General features: G+C 51.3%; 1 protein-coding gene across 5 annotated transcripts; it reads right to left on the bottom strand.

Annotated features, from left to right (window-relative positions):
• Positions 1-194: 194 nt before the first annotated feature.
• Positions 195-9,488, bottom strand: LOC145503715 (keratin, type II microfibrillar, component 5). 5 transcript variants are annotated; one of them, XM_081483836.1, is made up of 11 exons: positions 9,082-9,468; positions 8,122-8,266; positions 7,215-7,761; positions 5,283-5,491; positions 4,653-4,713; positions 4,414-4,509; positions 3,605-3,769; positions 3,217-3,342; positions 2,607-2,827; positions 1,840-1,871; positions 195-1,201 (listed from the first exon to the last, which is right to left on the bottom strand). In XM_081483836.1, exons 1-11 carry the CDS (start codon positions 9,170-9,172, stop codon positions 1,008-1,010), a joined length of 1,887 nt encoding a protein of 628 aa, XP_081339962.1. In that variant the 5' UTR covers positions 9,173-9,468; the 3' UTR covers positions 195-1,007. The 5 variants fall into 5 exon arrangements, with proteins under 5 accessions (XP_081339962.1, XP_081339965.1, XP_081339966.1 ...); XM_081483839.1 differs by lacking the exons at positions 7,215-7,761; positions 8,122-8,266 and adding an exon at positions 8,592-8,644 and having other exon boundaries at positions 9,082-9,488; XM_081483840.1 differs by lacking the exons at positions 7,215-7,761; positions 8,122-8,266 and adding an exon at positions 8,592-8,620 and having other exon boundaries at positions 9,082-9,464.
• Between the last annotated feature and the right edge of the window lie 6,880 nt (positions 9,489-16,368).

Raw genomic sequence — 16,368 nt, 5'->3', positions numbered from 1 at the left:
AAGATCAAAGAAAGCTTTGTAGTCTGCCATTAGAAATAAAAGCTGGACTCAGAGTGGACTCTGCACCTCAGTCCAACAGAGGCTGCAGGTCCTCTGACCCATTGCACCAGATATCGTGTTCTGTCTTCATTCTCATCACTCACTCCCGGACCATTAGGGCAACAGACTGAGACATTGTCGTTCACAAGATCACATGTCTTTGCATCGCAGCAGCATTTATTGAAACACAGATTGAGACAACCCAGAAGGCACGGCACCCACAGACAGTCATAATACGGGGGAGACCCAGAAAGTGGCCTCCCCTTCTCCATCCCACCTGCTCTGGATTGGACAGGTTCCCCCTGCACCGGCAGGGGGCGATCTGGAGCAACCATGGCGTTTTCTTTGAAATCTGTTAAGGTGTATTGAATAGCAAGACCTGTCCAAAGTCAAAAGAATTCCCCCCACAATAGGCCTCTCAACTGGGAGGTCACAGGAGGAGTTTGGCTGAAGCAGGTTAACCCAGAAGAAGGCAATCAGTTAGAGAGACAAGCAAAACCCAAACCCAAATGACCAAGGGGCAATTCCTTCCTGCAGAGAACTTCCCAGCCAGGAGAAGGGGCCTGCTGGAGTAGGGGCGGCTTCCTCTCCGATTCTCAGGTTGAGGGAGACCTGACTGGATGGTTAGTCTTATTCCTTGTGCCAGAGGAAGGCTGAGTTTTCATGATGCCCAGCTGCCCTGGGTGACTGGTAGGGTCCCAGAGAGCTTAGTGAATAACACAAGCTGGCTGCGGGAATCTAGGAGTCAAATCGCAGTTGAGTGAAAGGGCTGGGAATGGCTCTTTCTAACTGAAGCCTGTTGGAGAACCAGGAAAACAACTCCCTAAAACGAGAAGGTGGCGCGGAGAGTGGCGGAGGGCCTTTCCCTTGTAGGAACACATGGAAGATTCTGGAAGCAAGCACACATTTTTTTTTCCCATTCACACATCCTTCCGTGCTGGGGGGGTATGCAGGCAGGGCCTCCGACTCTATGCAAAACGGACCGACCGGCTGCTCCCGCAGCTGAAGCTGGAGGCACGGGGCTGACAGGGGACACAGGAGTCGGGCGCCAGCACTGTGATGCTGCCCCCGGTGGCCACGGGGCCCGAGGAGATCTGGCGGCCTGCGGTGGTGCTATACGTGAGGCCCCCACAGGTGACTCCACCGCGGGAGCTGCTGACACCTGTGGGAAGAGAGGGGACAGGGAAGGCTGAGTGGACCACAGTGATGTCGCCAACCCCAGGACAGGCCCAAAGGGGCTTCTGCACGCATGAGCTTCCTCCTCCCCGATGAGTTTAGTGGTTCATAACTCAGATCCTGTTCTCAGCATTTCAGCCTTCTCGGGCACCCAGGTGAGAAGGAAGCTAGGACCCCCAGACTCAGTGGCAAAGCTGAAGTGAAGTGAAGTCGCTCAGTCGTGTCTGACTCTTTGCGACCCCATGGACTGTAGCCTACCAGGCTCCTCTGTCCATGGGATTTTCCAGGCAAGGGTACTGGAGTGGGTTGTCATTTCCTTCTCCAGGGGATCTTCCCAACCCAGGGATCGAAACCAGGACTGCCGCATTGCGGGCAGACGCTTTACCATCTGAACCACCAGGGCAGCCCAGTGGCAAAACTGCAGCACCCTTATTTCCCTGGCATGCAGTTCACATATCCACCAGTGGAGGGCGCCCAACGATGCCTTTGCTTATTGTCTCCAGGGAGAAGGGGTGGGGCGGGGCGCGGGTCTGAACTTTCCAGGTCCAGTAGGTTAGGCTGTCAGGCTCAGATCTGCCCATCAATAAAGCCAGTTTTCTAGGGGGGTTTCAAGCAGATACTTACAGACATTCACAGAGCCCACTCCTTCGCACAGCCTACGGGAAAGAAAAGTCTGTTTAATTCCAAGCACTGAGTGGGATTCCTTGAGGCACATTCCTTGAAGCTTGGGCACAGAGAGGGCCCTCCTGTGTACAGATCCAATTCCCCAGAGGTAGGAAGTGCTCCCTCAGAGTCTGCCTTAAATGCTCACGCTTCTTTAACTATTCACTGACCACAGAGACAAGGCCTTCTGCTTTTCAGCAGAGGTGAGTGAGGCTACGAACTCCACGCACTGCTTCCAATCAGAATGACTTGGCCCACCCTGGATAGTGCCGATCACGCTCACAGAAAGCGTGTGAAAGGGCCTGGTGCCAATGAAGAGCTACAGCATAGACTGCATCGACCTTATAATGTACCCACCTCCGGGGCAGGCCAAGTGGCAGCCTCCTGTAGGAAGCTATTGGAAGAGAGTGGATTTCAGAGCCACAAGTCTTGAATGAGGGTCCTGGCTCTTCTTATTATTAATTGTGTGGCCCCAAGAAAGTCACTGAACACTGGGCCTTATTTCCTTATCTTTGGATGGAAAAAATGATACCTGGATTGTGAGGATTAAAATGAACACTGAGCACAGGCCTAATAAAGCATTCATAAATTATTATTATTATTGAAGCCTGAACTGTACTAGCAGTGGGCAAAGATGCAGTTCACACTTGGGTTCAGGGAAATTCACCCCTAGAGGACCACAGCCTCCTCCTAGATCCTCAGGTCTAGAAGGACTTCCTCAGCCTCACCTCTGCTCCTCGCCCTCCAGCAGGCGCCTGTAGGTGGCGATCTCGATGTCCAGGCCCAGCTTGGAGTTCATCACCTCCTGGTACTCCTTGAGCAGGCAGGCCATGTCCTGCTTGGCTTTCTGCAGGGCCTCCTCCAACCCGGCCAGCTTGCAGCGGGCATCGTTAAGGGCCGCCTCACCCTGTTGCTCAGCCTCAGCGACCGCGGCCTCCAGCTTGGTCCGCTGTGGGGAAGGAGATGTGAGGATGGGAAGGTGCAGCTAGGCTCACCTGAGCTGAGGGAGCTGGGGCAAGGGTCCCAGAGAAAAGTTAGGTTAACCTTCTATGAGCAGGTAGTTAATGGGACTATGAACACAAGGGAGGTGATGGACACTTTTCATCATTTCTTCTTGATGGTGCTGCAGGGTGGCCAGGAGGGGGATATCAGTGATCTGGCTCATCTCCGCTCTTGTGCTGTGTGAAGTGCCAGGGCCCCGGCCCCCTCTCTGGGCCCCTGCTTCCTCATGGGCACACTCTGAGGCCTGATTAGGGCTAGACCTTTGCACTTCCGCAGGCAAAGGGCCTGGTGCTAGTCTTCCTGTGCTGGGTATTCAAGCCTTCCAAGAACCCATACCTGGCACTTGGCATTTTCAATCTCAGCTGTCAGCCTCTGGATAATGCGGTTCAGCTCGTTGATCTCCTCCTTGGTGCGGCGAAGGGTCTCCCCATGCCGGATCACTGTGGCCTTCATCTCCTCACACTGGGAGGAAACAGAGAGGCTCCTGAGGCTCAGGATGGGACACTTCATCCATTCAGGACAACTTGGATAATTGTGCAGGTTGTACAGTGTTCGGCCTGTGCAACTATACACTGCCACCTTGCCCTGACACCCAAACTGAGATCTGTCTCTTTCTCACCATCCCTATAGATCAAAGTCCCCAGACAGAAGAAGCCTTTTCTAATACACATTTCATATCCTTTTCAGTGCCATGTCTAGGAGGCAGGTGTTCTGGACCACTCACCTTGTTGCGGTACCAGGACTCAGCTTCAGCCCGGCTGCGACTGGCAATGTCGTCGTACTGAGCCTTGATCTCAGCGACGACACAGTCCATGTTCAGGTCTCGGCTGTTGTCCATCTTCACGATGACCGAGGTGTCTGAGATGTGGGCGTTGAGGATCTGGATCTCCTGGGGGGCCAAGAGCCAATGCATTTGGTTCTAGTGTCTGGTCTGGGTCACATGCTGTACCCCTGGGGGCTGTCCACTCCCTGGAGGACCCACTGGTCACACATGATACATGACTCCCACTCGCCTTCATTCACACACAGGTACATCATCAGTGAAGCTGGAAGGGGCTCTAGAGGTCAGCTGGGGACAGCCTGTGACTTAACAAAAGGGGAAACTGAATCCCAGTGTGTGAAAAAGGCCTGACTTAAAGTCATTCAGCAGGGAAGCTGGGGTATGAATGCCAGGACTAGTGATCTGTCTAGGAATTAAGACCCCTCTCTCACTGGAAACCCACCCTAGCCACCCCCTGCACTCCCCTCCCACATATCCATGTAGAGACCTACATGCACTCAAACCAGCGCACAGGCACACACACTGCAATATACAGAGACCACAAGCAGAGAAGCCCAAGCACACACGTGCTCCACAGTCTTCGATGCTTACGTGCACGTGCCTGTGACAGCCTCACAATATGCCCACTTGCATGTGTGTGCATGTTCTTTACATGCTATCACCCTCAGGGGATGAATGTGCACATAATCTCTGCTCTGAGTCCCCACACCTTCCCTCCCCCCTTCCAGGCTGGTTGGCAGGGGCCCCCTCACCTCGTCATAGAGGCGCTTCAGGAAATTAGACTCCTCCACCAGGGCCTCCACGTTGGCCTCCAGGTCTGACTTTCGCAGGTAGGCACAGTCCACATCCTGGTGGTGGGGTGGAGAGGAGGGGGCAAGCGTGTGGGAGGAGGCCCCGGGAAGGTGCTCGGGGTGGGTGTGGCGACCCATCCCACTGGAGGTTGTGTGCACAGAGGTGCCGCTCCCAACCTCCCAGAGCCCAGCCTCCTTACCTTCTTTAGAACCACGAACTCGTTCTCCGCTGTGGCCCTCAAAGCCACCTCCTCTTCATACCTGGGTGTGAGAGAGACAGAGGCTGGAGCTGAGGAGTCAGGGTTTGGCCGCCATCCTGGGCAAGCTCTTCTGGGGGTCAAATGGGGTGAACTCTGCAAACGTCATCCCGTTCTCTCCCCACTCTATTTTGTGCATTGTTTGTGGGCTAACCCTGTCCCAGCCTGGCTATTCCACCTGAGTCCTGCTGCCTCTGGGATGAGATCAGAGAATGCACACTCCATGCCCAAGCCTACAATCATCTTTCCATCCTAGATCCAAAGAGAGCTGGTGGCATGGGCAGGGAGGTCATGGAGCCCAGGTCAAGAAGGGGAGCGAGAGGAGCAACAAAGCTGTGGAACCCCATTGGGCTTCCTTACTCCCCTGAAACCAGCTCTAAGACTCATGGGCCTCCAAGGAGTTGAGGTGGAGCCAAAGAATCTGAAGAAACCTAGGCCCCTACTGCCCATCCTCTTGGGTAGCGGGCAGCCCTTCTTGGCAGACAGGCAGGAATCTTAATGAAGCTGCTTCAAGAGGGTTGTGGGCAGAGCCTTCCCCCTTAACCCTGTTATTCCAGGTGGTGCCACACTCACTTCTTCTTGTAGCCCTCCAGCACCTCCTGCACGTGGTTGAGCTCTGAGGCCAGCCTCCCGCTGTCAGCCTCCACATGCTCAGCCTCCCGCCTCAGTGTCTCGATGTAGCCATTGAACAGGGGCTCCAGGTTGCTCTCGCAGCAGCGCTGGTTCTGGTAGAATTGCCACTTGGTCTCCAGCAGCTTGTTCTGCTGCTCCAGGAAGCGCACCTGCCACCCAGAGTGGGAGAAAGAGACTCAGGAGGTGCCCCGGGAGGTGTCTGTTTCCCTAGAGCTCTCTCTTCCCCTGCCCTGGTGCCCGCTGAACAGCCGTGGCCAGGTGGAAGTTGAGCTGCGGAATCCCTGCGACTCAGGGGGTCTTGCTCCCAGCCTCCCAGGGAGGCGCTGTGGGTGAGAGTGCCCCAGGCTTGAGGGCAAAGGTCAGATTCACATCCCAGATCTGCCACTGTAACAGCAGCTTGTCTCACCTCTGGGTACTGGGTTTTCTCATTTCAAAACAGAGATGATAATAGTACTTTCCTTAAAGTTGTAAAGATTGAACAAGTTGCTACATGTAAAGTGCTTAGAAGAGTTTCTAACACACAGGAAGTGCTCAACCAATTTAACTATGATTTTAATTACAAGTTCTTCATTTATGCAACAAACATTTATTGAATATTTACTGTGTGGTCCCAGAGCTTGTGCTAAGATACACACACACACACACACACACACACACACACACATCTTTATCTATGACTGTACCTACCAATCAATTTTATTCAATTCTCACAACCCTATGGGGGGGAGATCTTATTTCCCCTATAATACAGGAGGGGAAAAGGAGACCCCAAGGTATGAAATGACTAACTTATCACCTCATAATTAGTCAGGAGTCAGGATCCTATGTTCCTTGAGTCTCCTTCACCTGCCTGTCACCATGATCTATCTAGTTCAGTTCAGTCGCTCAGTCGTGAGAATCCTATGAACAGTCTGTCTAAGCAGCTCCCTAAGCTCTCAGCTTCAATTTGTTATTAAAAAAATAGAGATGATAATATCTACTCCAGTGAGTCATTTCGAGGATTAACTGAGATCACTAAAGAAAGTGATAATAAGAAGGTCCCCCCTACTGTCCCGTCACCCCGGATCCCAGACCTGAGTCTGGTCCCATCTTCTCTGCTGGAGTCAGGCCCCGTGGACAGAGGAGGGGCCCACACGAAGGGAGGTCAGCGGTGACCTTTCTGGGAGGCAGCCAGAGGGCAGTTGGGGATTTCTCACCCTCTGCACCGGTGGGTCTCTTCTCGACAGTCTAGTGGCCTCCCCTCCTCCATTCCCAGCTCTGCACCCATGAAGCAGCCTGGCAAGCCTGGTTGACTGCCTATCACATCTCCTTGCCCACTCCTGTCCCTGGAAGAGTGCTAACAGCTAACATTTTCAGCCACTTTCTATGTGCCAGCACCGACTGCACAGGAACCCAGTTAATCTTCAAAGCAAATGTATAAAGCCAGTTCTATTAAAGGGACAAGCAACAGGCCTGAAGATTTGCACTGTGAGGGAGCAGGGGCGGGGAGGTGGGGAGGCGGCAGGGCTCTGAGCAGAGCCCCAACTGCTTCCCAAGCTGCCCCACCACAGGCTTCTTTTCTCCCCACTGCCCCTCTGCTCTTCCGGCACCCAGTGCCCAATGTTTCAGCGGCAGCTCGGATATTCCCATGTTGTCTTGTCTCCGGAAGCACAAACCCTTTACAGCACAGACTCAATTTCTGCACCACGCTAGGCCGTGGATATAGATACACTTTGCTGGAATTACACGAAAAAAATAGATCCTTCTGCGCAGATCGGCCTGCATTTCTCTCCCGTGGCTGGCGGCCATACGCTGGCTCCCCTACAGACTGACACCTTCCCGAGAGGAAGGCAGGGCCGGGGCCATCTCTGGACCATCCCAGGCCTCACTGACCTTGTCGATGAAGGCAGCGAACCTGCTGTTGAGGTTCTTGATCTGCTCCTTCTCCTCATGCTTCACGCACTGCGCACTGGGGTCGATCTCCAGGTTGAGGGGCGTGAGGAGGCTCTCATTAACTGACACCGTGGTGATGCAGGGAGGGCTGAGGCCGCCCACGCCGCCGGAGCGGTACCCGAAGCTGCGGCTGCAGGAGCCAGCTCGGAAGCCGCCCACCGCTATGCGGGGCCCACAGGAGCCCAGGGCCGAGACGCTGCGGCTGCCAAAGCCCGTCAGCCCCCGGTAGCAGGACACCCCTCGGTAAGGGGCGGCGGTGATGCAGCAGCGGCTGCCCGTTTTGGGGGCCACAGCCGAGCAGGAACTGAAGGTCCTGGTGACGGAATATCCTGGACTGATCCTGTAGGAACGGCACGACATGATGTGGGTCTGAGCGGATGGAGGTTTGAGCAAGGGAGTGTTGAGGGCGGCGGGTGCGCTGCGTACGATGCTTCTGGACCCTCTGATCCTCCTCGGTCCTTTTATTGGTGGGGAGAGCTGGGGTTGGCTGCATAAAAGCAGTGAAAAGTCATTTTATGTTGTTTATTGGCTTGGGGAGTTTGCCAACAACTCTCCAAGGACTCGTCTTAAAGGTGAGCTCAGCGGTGACTCCCGGCCTCCGTAAAAGTACTGAAGATGTTATTAGGGACACTGTGCGTTTGCACTTTTCATCTTCAAAGCTCGTTTACATACATTAGGGTAATTAATTTTCTTGCAGTCTCCTTGTGAGATGGCCTCAACCCACACCTGGAGACGGGTTTGAACACAACAGTCTGGAGTGGCTGAGTGTGGGGTAGGGGCTGGGGCCACCATCTCCAGGGAGAAGTTCTAGGGCTCCAGATTGGGGGAGACCACCAGAGGTCATCACCTCTGTCCTCCGGGCTCCATACAGGATACATTCTCGGGTATATCGTTGTGTTTCAGGGGCAGATGGATCAAGAGAGCCCAAATCCACTCAAGCAGCGTGGCTTGGAGGTGGTTCAGGTCCAGAGAGGCCATTTTGATCATGCTCCCTGCAGGGCAGAGGGTTGAGCCCATAGTCTCCTAGAACCTTCTGGATTCCAGCCTGAAAGGTTCTGTTCCAGGGCCTTCATTTCTCACCCACAAAACTGCAAACCACTTAACTCTCAGTGGCCACAATAATGGCCTCTTGTGGATAATGGGAAGCATCCCTTTAGACACTTTCTCCCGCTTGACTGAAAGGATGGGAGAACCCAGTTCCGGGAAAGCCCTGCTGCTTCGAACTTGCTCTGGACACTATCTCTTGGCTCTTTAAGAATAAACAGGTCCTGTGAGTCCCAGTTCCTTCCAAGACCACCAGCCAGGAGAGGGGCTCACCCTGTTTGCCAGCCTTGGAATTGTCACTCCTGGAAGAACATTCAGAGACTGCCCTGCACAGAGATGGGGGAGGAAGGTGGCTTTTCTTGTCCAAGGACACTGTGATTTCTGGCTCCCACAGGCTCTGGAATCTTGATTCTTTCCAAAGTCCCCACTTCCCTATGTGTCCTGGGGCTACTTATTAACATAATGATGGCTATTCTTTAATGTTCACTGAGTATAGACCTGGGGAGGTCGTCTCTGCCCCCAGGGAGGCTCACCAGGCCCCTGAGGGCTTAGGAACTTCAGGAAGAAGGGCAGAGGAACTTCCTCTGAGGGTGACAACTCTAGGGAGCCTGCCAGAACCGAATGCTTCCCTGTGCTGCTGTTCCTGAATCCTCCCTAGACACCCCACACTCTATATTGGGTCTGCCCTTGTCTTCCCAGCCAGGCCCACTGCAGGTCTTTGCCCAGCACCAGGCTGGCTGATTTCTATCTCCACATCCCACACCTGTCTTTCCGAGTAGGGCAGAGGCCTTGGGGAAGGGAGGAGCAGGTGGCCTCAGCTGACACCAAGTAATCTTCAGATCATAGTCACCCATGGTGAAGCAGCGGGCATTTAGCAACCTGGGCAGTGGAGTCCAAATCAGAGGACCTGGTTTAAGTGCCAGCTTGGACACTTCCTAGCTGTGTGGCTCTGGGGATGTTCTTAACCTCTCTGAACTTCTGTTTCCTTGGCTGTAATGTAGGATTCATTCTTGTCTTCCAGGGTTGTTGGGGGGATTAAATGGATAATACACAAGAATGTACTTTGGGGACCAAAAGGGTCTGTTTAAGGGAAAGGGACTCTTGCTTCCTATCAGAAATGCCGCTGGCCCCCCCTCCCCTGCCCCCTCTCACTTAGCAGAGAGTGGGCCTGCTCCTTGCCCCACCCACCGGCTTCACTTCCTCTGCACATTTATGATTTCATAATCCTTTCAAGCCTGCTTTTAATGCTTTCTTTAACCTGATTTCACTAGTGTAAAAATTTGGGGTGGAGTCTGGGGTGGGTAAAGGAGGCTATACTGGGGATCAAGGAGAGGATGGTTTCCCAGCCCCCACCCCTTAAATGGGGGTGCTGCTGGCCTGGATCCAGGGATGTATTTTTGTGCCTTGGCCAGATGGTGGTGTAGACCTGGAGTGGCGTGGTGGGGCCAAGAGGGTTTTGGGCCTTTTGAAGGGGAGGAGGGTCAGAGCCGAGCATGGGAGATGGAGGATGGGTGGGTCCTCTGCTCTGTCAGCCTGGAAAGCCCATTAAACCCCACCTGCTTCTCCACTCCTGTAAGCTCAGCTCTCCTTCAGCTTATTGAAGGGGATGGAAGACCCATTTCTGGCTCTTGGCAGCAGGAGGGAGTGGAGGATTTGGTCCAGAGGGAGATGCCTGTGTCAGCTGTACCCCATGCTCCCAGCACACACACACACACATGCCTCCACCTCAAATTGGGCCTGGGCACTGAGGATGGAAAAGGGGAACCAGGGATTCAGGGGACCTGGGAATGCCGCATTGCCTTCAGAAGTAAGAAACCCATCCAGGACCAGCAGGACAACTTAGAACAAGGGTGAGAGCCCCTGGGCGGGTGTGCTGGGAGTGAGGGCAGGCCCACCAGGTACAGGGATGTGCCTGTGGGTGCTGGGTGAAGTTAGCATTACTGGAGGTGGCAGCAGAGCCCAGGGCGGGTGGGGTCTGCTGAGGAAGTCCATCCACATGGTGCTTTAGATGGAAGGGACTGGGCTGGAGGGAGAGGCTGGGTCCTTATGGGGCTGTTTCAGGGTCATCTCAGGCAAGTGAGAAACTCACAGATCAGGTCAGTCTGGCACAACACCCTGGGGAGTTTGTGTAGACCTATGGGGAAACAATGGAAACAGTGGCAGACTTTATTGTTTTGGGCTCCAAAATCACTGCAGATGGTGACTGCAGCCATGAAATTAAAAGAGGCTTGCTCCTTGGAAGAAAAGCTATGACCAACATAGACAACACATTAAAAAGCAGAGACATTACTTTGCCAACAAAGGTCCGTCTAGTCAAGGCTATACTTTTTCCAGTAGTCATGTATAGATGTGAGAGTTGGACTATAAAGAAAGCTGAGTGCCAAAGAATTGATGCTTTTGTACTGTGGTATTGGAGGAGACTCTTGAGAGTCCCTTGGATTTCAAGGAGACCCAGCAAATCCATCCTAAAGGAGATCAATCCTGAGTGTTCATTGGCAGGACTGATGCTGAAGCTGAAACTCCAATACTTTGGCCACCTGATGCGAAGAACTGACTCATTGGAAAAAACCCTGATGCTGGGAAAGATTGAAGGCGGTAGGAGAAGGGGAGGATGGAGGATGAGATGTTTGGATGGTATCACCGACTCAATGGAGATGAGTTTGGGTAAACTCCGGGAGTTGGTGATGGACAAGGAGGCCTGGCGTGCTGCAGTCCATGGGGTTGCAAAGAGTCGGACACGACTGAGCGACTGAACTGAACTGATCGAATGTTGGATGATGGCCTTTGCCATCTGGTTCTATCCCAGGGAGAGCAGAGAATCCATAGAACCACACCCATCTCTACCCGTCCCCCCAAGCAGTTGGCTTAGTGAGACCAGATCCTTGTCTGGGTGCTGGGGTGGGAGCCAGACCTCCTTTTACTGGCCCTTCTCCTGCCTTACTGCCCACATGTGCCCTATAGTTTTCCTACACCCCTTTCCCTATCTCCAAGCCTTCTCCCCTGTCACACCTTTGCCCGAAATGTCCCAGAACAGCTGGCCACTTCCTCCAGGAAGCCTTTGGGGACTAGTCAGAGGGAGGCTGTGATTTCTCCTCCTCTGTCTCAACAGCAGTGCACCAATACCCTTCCCAGGGCTCCCCATGTAACTCCAGTTACTCTCCTTTTGTCCTGGGTGCTGGCTTTCATCACCCCTTTGGTTCTGTCCCCTCCTGCACTCACGCCTTGTGAAGGCCACACCCAATATCAGGAATGTCCATTTGAGAATTCGTGGCCCTCCCATAATTTAAAATGCTCCTGAGAGGCCACTTCTTCCAGGAAGTCTTCAAGAGCTAATTGGGTGAGAAGTTTTCTACTCCACCCTGGAGTCCTTGGCAGCTTCCTCGACTCTTGAAGTCCATCTACTGGGCTTTCCCCAGAGGCGTCACTGCTCAAACTCACACCCGCCACAGATGCTCCATCTTCCTCCCACATATTACCTAAGCTGGGATGCTTGCCGGAGACACACGTGCTGTTCTCCATATAAGGAGTCATGATTTCCCTTCCCTTCTGCTCTCTTTCTTGTGCTTACAATTCCCTTGCTTCTAGGTGGGCTTCCTGGACTTATCCAAAGATAGGGAAGTGCTGATACTCTCTCATCTTACCCTGTTTGTCCTAGAGCTGCCTGTTTAGTTTCATATATGTATGACCTTTATAGTTTCATATATGTATCTGCCGGGGTTCTCAGAGACCATCTCACTGTTCTTCTTGGATAGAGGGATTCTCTGGGATTTATCCTGATGGCTCCCTACAGGCCTGTGATGAGAGCAGGGCCTTGATAGTTTCCCACTCAGATCATCTACCCTGGGCATTGCCCATCATCTCTGCTGGTCTTCTCCACACTTTTATTATGTGTCCAGATCTATGCCACCTCCTGGTGGTGGGACACAGTTCTGGGAGGGTCTTTTAGCCCTAGGACAGCTTCTCTGGCTTTTGCAAGACCTGGGTGTGACTCAGAGACCCTCTGTGAGATGAGTGAGGCCAGAGCAACAGGGAGGCATTGGATGAATGCCTGACCCTTCCCATTGCATCCGGGGCTGGGTCCTTCATCCAGCTGGCAAAGCTGCTGCTTGCACTGCCCCATCTTTCCTCTCTTGGGCTTCCCTGCTAGGAACTCTAGACTTTTGTCCCAAATCCTGTCCACATGCCTTCCTGCAGGCAGCTTTCTCTGGTGGCTTTACTGTTTCCTGATGGCTACTTTGGGTCAGAGCAGATGCTCAGTAAATACAGAGCCTCGAATTTCAAAACTGGACCATATTAACGGTTTTGAAGTTTTCTTCCTCTCCTCCTCCTAGTCCTCTTCTACCTCCTCCCCATCCCTTTCCCCTCTTCTTCTCTTCCTCGTCCTCCTTCTCCTCTGCTTCTTTAGCAGTAGAATCATTTCTCCAAATCTTAGGAGGAAAGCAGCTATATAAATCTCTCTCCATATATATCTGCTAAGTCACCTCGGTCGTGTCCGACTCTGTGCGACCCCATAGGTGGCAGCCCAGGAGGCTCCGCCGTCCCTGGGATTCTCCAGGCAAGAACACTGGAGTGGGTTGCCATTTCCTTCTCCACCATATATATCTATTAGGTTATAAAAACAGGTAAGATGGACATGCTGGTCTCTTTGCTTGCTTTGGCCCCCTCTACTTCAATTATCCCCTTAAGACATTGAGTTGTGTCACTCCTCTGCTCAAATGCCCAGATAATTCTCCATTTCACTCAAAGTAAAAAAAAAAAAAAGAAAAAGAAAAAGTCCTAATGCTGCACTGCCTGTCCTTGTTATTACAGTTCTCAACTCATCCCCTTGTTTTGGGCATCCACTCTGGCCTCCCTCTGCTCCTCAGACACACACACTGCCTACTCCTGACTCAGAGCCTTTGTCCTTCTGACTGGCCCTTCTTCCTTGAATGCTCTTCCCTCTGCCGCATGGCTTGCCCTGTTGCCACCTGCATTGTGGGTCTTTGCACAGATACATCTTCTCAAAGAGGTTTCTCTGGCATTTCTTTTAAAAATGGCAGGTTGCCTTTCTCTCTTAGAGCATTCTCCACCCAGCTTACCTGGCTCTAATCCCTTTTTTCCGTAGCACTTAACACCTTGTAACATACTGCAATTGACTTGTTTATTCTATTTCTTGATTATTGTCAGTTTCCTCTCACTCCAAAATAAACTCTATGGAAGCAGGAATTTTGACTCTTTTTGTTCATTGATGCTTCCCAAGCACTTAGAACAGTGTTGGGAATGTAGTAGGTGCCCAATAAATATTTGTGGACTGAATGAATGTGCAAATGAATAGGTGTTTTGGATACTTTAAATATTTTATGCTTGGCAGAAAATGCCACAGATGGGAAGCTCTGGCCCTTGAGCCCCAAGGAACATCCTTGGTATGGAAAGCATGGAACTCAGAGCCCTCCATGGCTCTTTTCTGCTTCAAGGTTGTGGTTTTCTGAGCATCTGTGAGAACCAAGACCGAAAGAGACACAGAATAGTGAAAACAGCACTGTGGTGGGCTGGTGAATGAGGGACGGATGCCTTTTCTTAAAGTTGCTATTCAGTGTTGCAGTGTTTGTGTCCTAAACACAATTTTGGAGGAAAAAATTTGTTTTTAAAAGACTTCCCTCTCATAACACAGGGAACTACACTCAACATTTAGATGGGGGAAACAACGGAAACAATGACAGACTTTATTTTCTTGGGCTCCAAAGTCACTGCAGATGGTGACTGCAGCCTTGAAGTTAAAAGACGCTTGCTCTTGGAAGAAAAGCTATGACCAACCTAGACAGCATATTAAAAAGCGGAGACATTACTTTGCTGATGAAGGTCTGTATAGTCAAAGCTATGGTTTTTCCAGTAATCATGTATGGATGTGAGAGTTGGACCATAAAGAAATCTGAGTGCCGAATAATTGATGCTTTTGAACTGTGGTGTTGGAGAAGACTCTTGAGAGTCCCTTGGACTGCAAGGAGATCAAACCAATCAATCCTAAAGGAAATCAATCCTGACTATCCGTTGGAAGGACTGATGCTGAAGCTGAAGCTCCAATACTTTGTCCACTTGATGTGAAAAACTGACTCATTTGAAAAGACCCTGATGCTGGGGAGGAGTGAAAGCAGGAGGAGAAGAGGACGACAGAGGATGAGATGGATGGCATCACTGACTCGATGAGCATGAGTTTGAGCAAGCTCTGGGAGTTGGTGATGGACAGGGAAGCCTGGTGTGCTACAGTCCATGGGGTTGCAAAGAGTTGGACATGACTGAGCGACTGAACTGAACTGAACTGATAAAGGAAAAGACTATGAAAAAGAATCTATCTATCTATATTGTGGTGTGTGTGTGTGTGTGTGTGTGCGTGTGTGTGCGTGCTTAGTTGTGTCCGACTCTGCAACCCCATAGACTTGTTGCCTACCAGGCTCTTCTGTCCATGGAATTCTGCAGGCAAGAATACTGGAGTTTCCATTCCCTTCTCCAGAGGATTTTCCTGACCCAGGAATTGAATCTGGGTCTCCTGTATTTCAGGCAGACTCTTTACCAGCTGAGCTACCAGGGAAGCCATATATATGCATATATATATATACACATACATACACATAAACAAGTTGCTGTATACCTGAAACCATTGGAGAAGGAAATGGCAACCCACTCCAGTATTCTTGCCTGGAGAATCCCAGGGACAGAGGAGCCTGGTGGGCTACCGACTATGGGGTCGCACAGAGTCGGACACAACGTGAAGTGACTTAGCAGCAGCAGCAGCAGCATACCTGAAACCAAGATGATATTGTAAACCAACTATACTTTAATTAAAAAAATAAGCGTAAGGAAATTAATAACAAAAGGAAGAAAACAAAAGACTTCCTTCTCTTTCAACAATATCCTGCCCTGGGAATGCTTTGAAAAGGCCCTGCGCGGTGTCTCCAGGGAAGCTGGTGGCCAGCAGAGGGCAGCAATGCCCCACAGGTAGCCAGGCAGAAGCTCAGTCCAGGTTGCAGGAGCAGGAAAGGCTAGGGAGCTGCCTGCTTGCCTGCAGATCAGGGGTGAGGGCTTTGCATGCAAACACTGGCAACAGTCTGCTGACACTTGGGCATCCACCCGTGTTTGGTAATGGGGTGACTGATCTGCTGAACACAGCTCTTCTCCATTAGCAGTAGAACTAGACCTACCACCATCATCACCATCAAAACAATTTATTGTGCACCACTGTGTACCAGGCTATGTGCTAAGCACTGTAGTTATGCCATTGTGTGTAATCTCCACAACAACTTTTTGATATAGAAGCTATTTTCCTATTTTATAGATGAGGCAAGAGACAGAATAAATGACAGATCGAACAGCATGGTGGTGATGAGTGTGGGTTCTGCACTCAGAATGCCTTTCCTTTGACCACTGGGCCTTGATTTTGTAATCTGTCAAAAGTGCAGTTATTAAGGTGCCTACTGCATAAGATTGTGGAAAGAATCAAGTAAGTTAAAACACAAAACACACTAGAAACCCTGCTCAATTCAATCTATGTTAAGTATCATTCTTGCCTGTTATTACTTTTGGTCACACAGCTATTAAGTAGAGAACCTGGGATTTGAACTGGGGTTTGAAAGATGATGCTGTGAAAGTGCTGCACTCAATATGCCAGCAAATTTGGAAATCTCAGCAGTGGCCACAGGACTGGAAAAGGTCAGTTTTTATTCCAATCCCAAAGAAAGGCAATGCCAAAGAATGCTCAAACTACTGCACAATTGCACTCATCTCACATGCTAGTAAAGTAATGCTCAAAATTCTCCAAGCCAGGCTTCAGCAATACGTGAACTGTGAACTTCCAGATGTTCAAGCTTGTTTTAGAAAAGGCAGAGGAACCAGAGATCAAATTGCCAACAACCACTGGATCATAGAAAAAGCAAGAGGGTTCCAGAAAAACATCTATTTCTGCTTTATTGACTATGCCAAAGCCTTTGACTGTGTGGATCACAACAAACTGTGGAAAATTCTGAAAGAGATGGGAATACCAGGCCACCTGACCTGCCTCTTGAGAAACCTGTATACA

This window comes from Giraffa tippelskirchi, chromosome 4, assembly GCF_054371585.1.
Source record: "Giraffa tippelskirchi isolate mGirTip1 chromosome 4, T2T-mGirTip1v1.2.pri, whole genome shotgun sequence".
Lineage (NCBI taxonomy): Eukaryota > Metazoa > Chordata > Mammalia > Artiodactyla > Giraffidae > Giraffa > Giraffa tippelskirchi.
The sequence above is the reverse complement of the archived record's forward strand: the minus strand, read 5'-3'. Positions and strand labels throughout refer to the sequence as shown.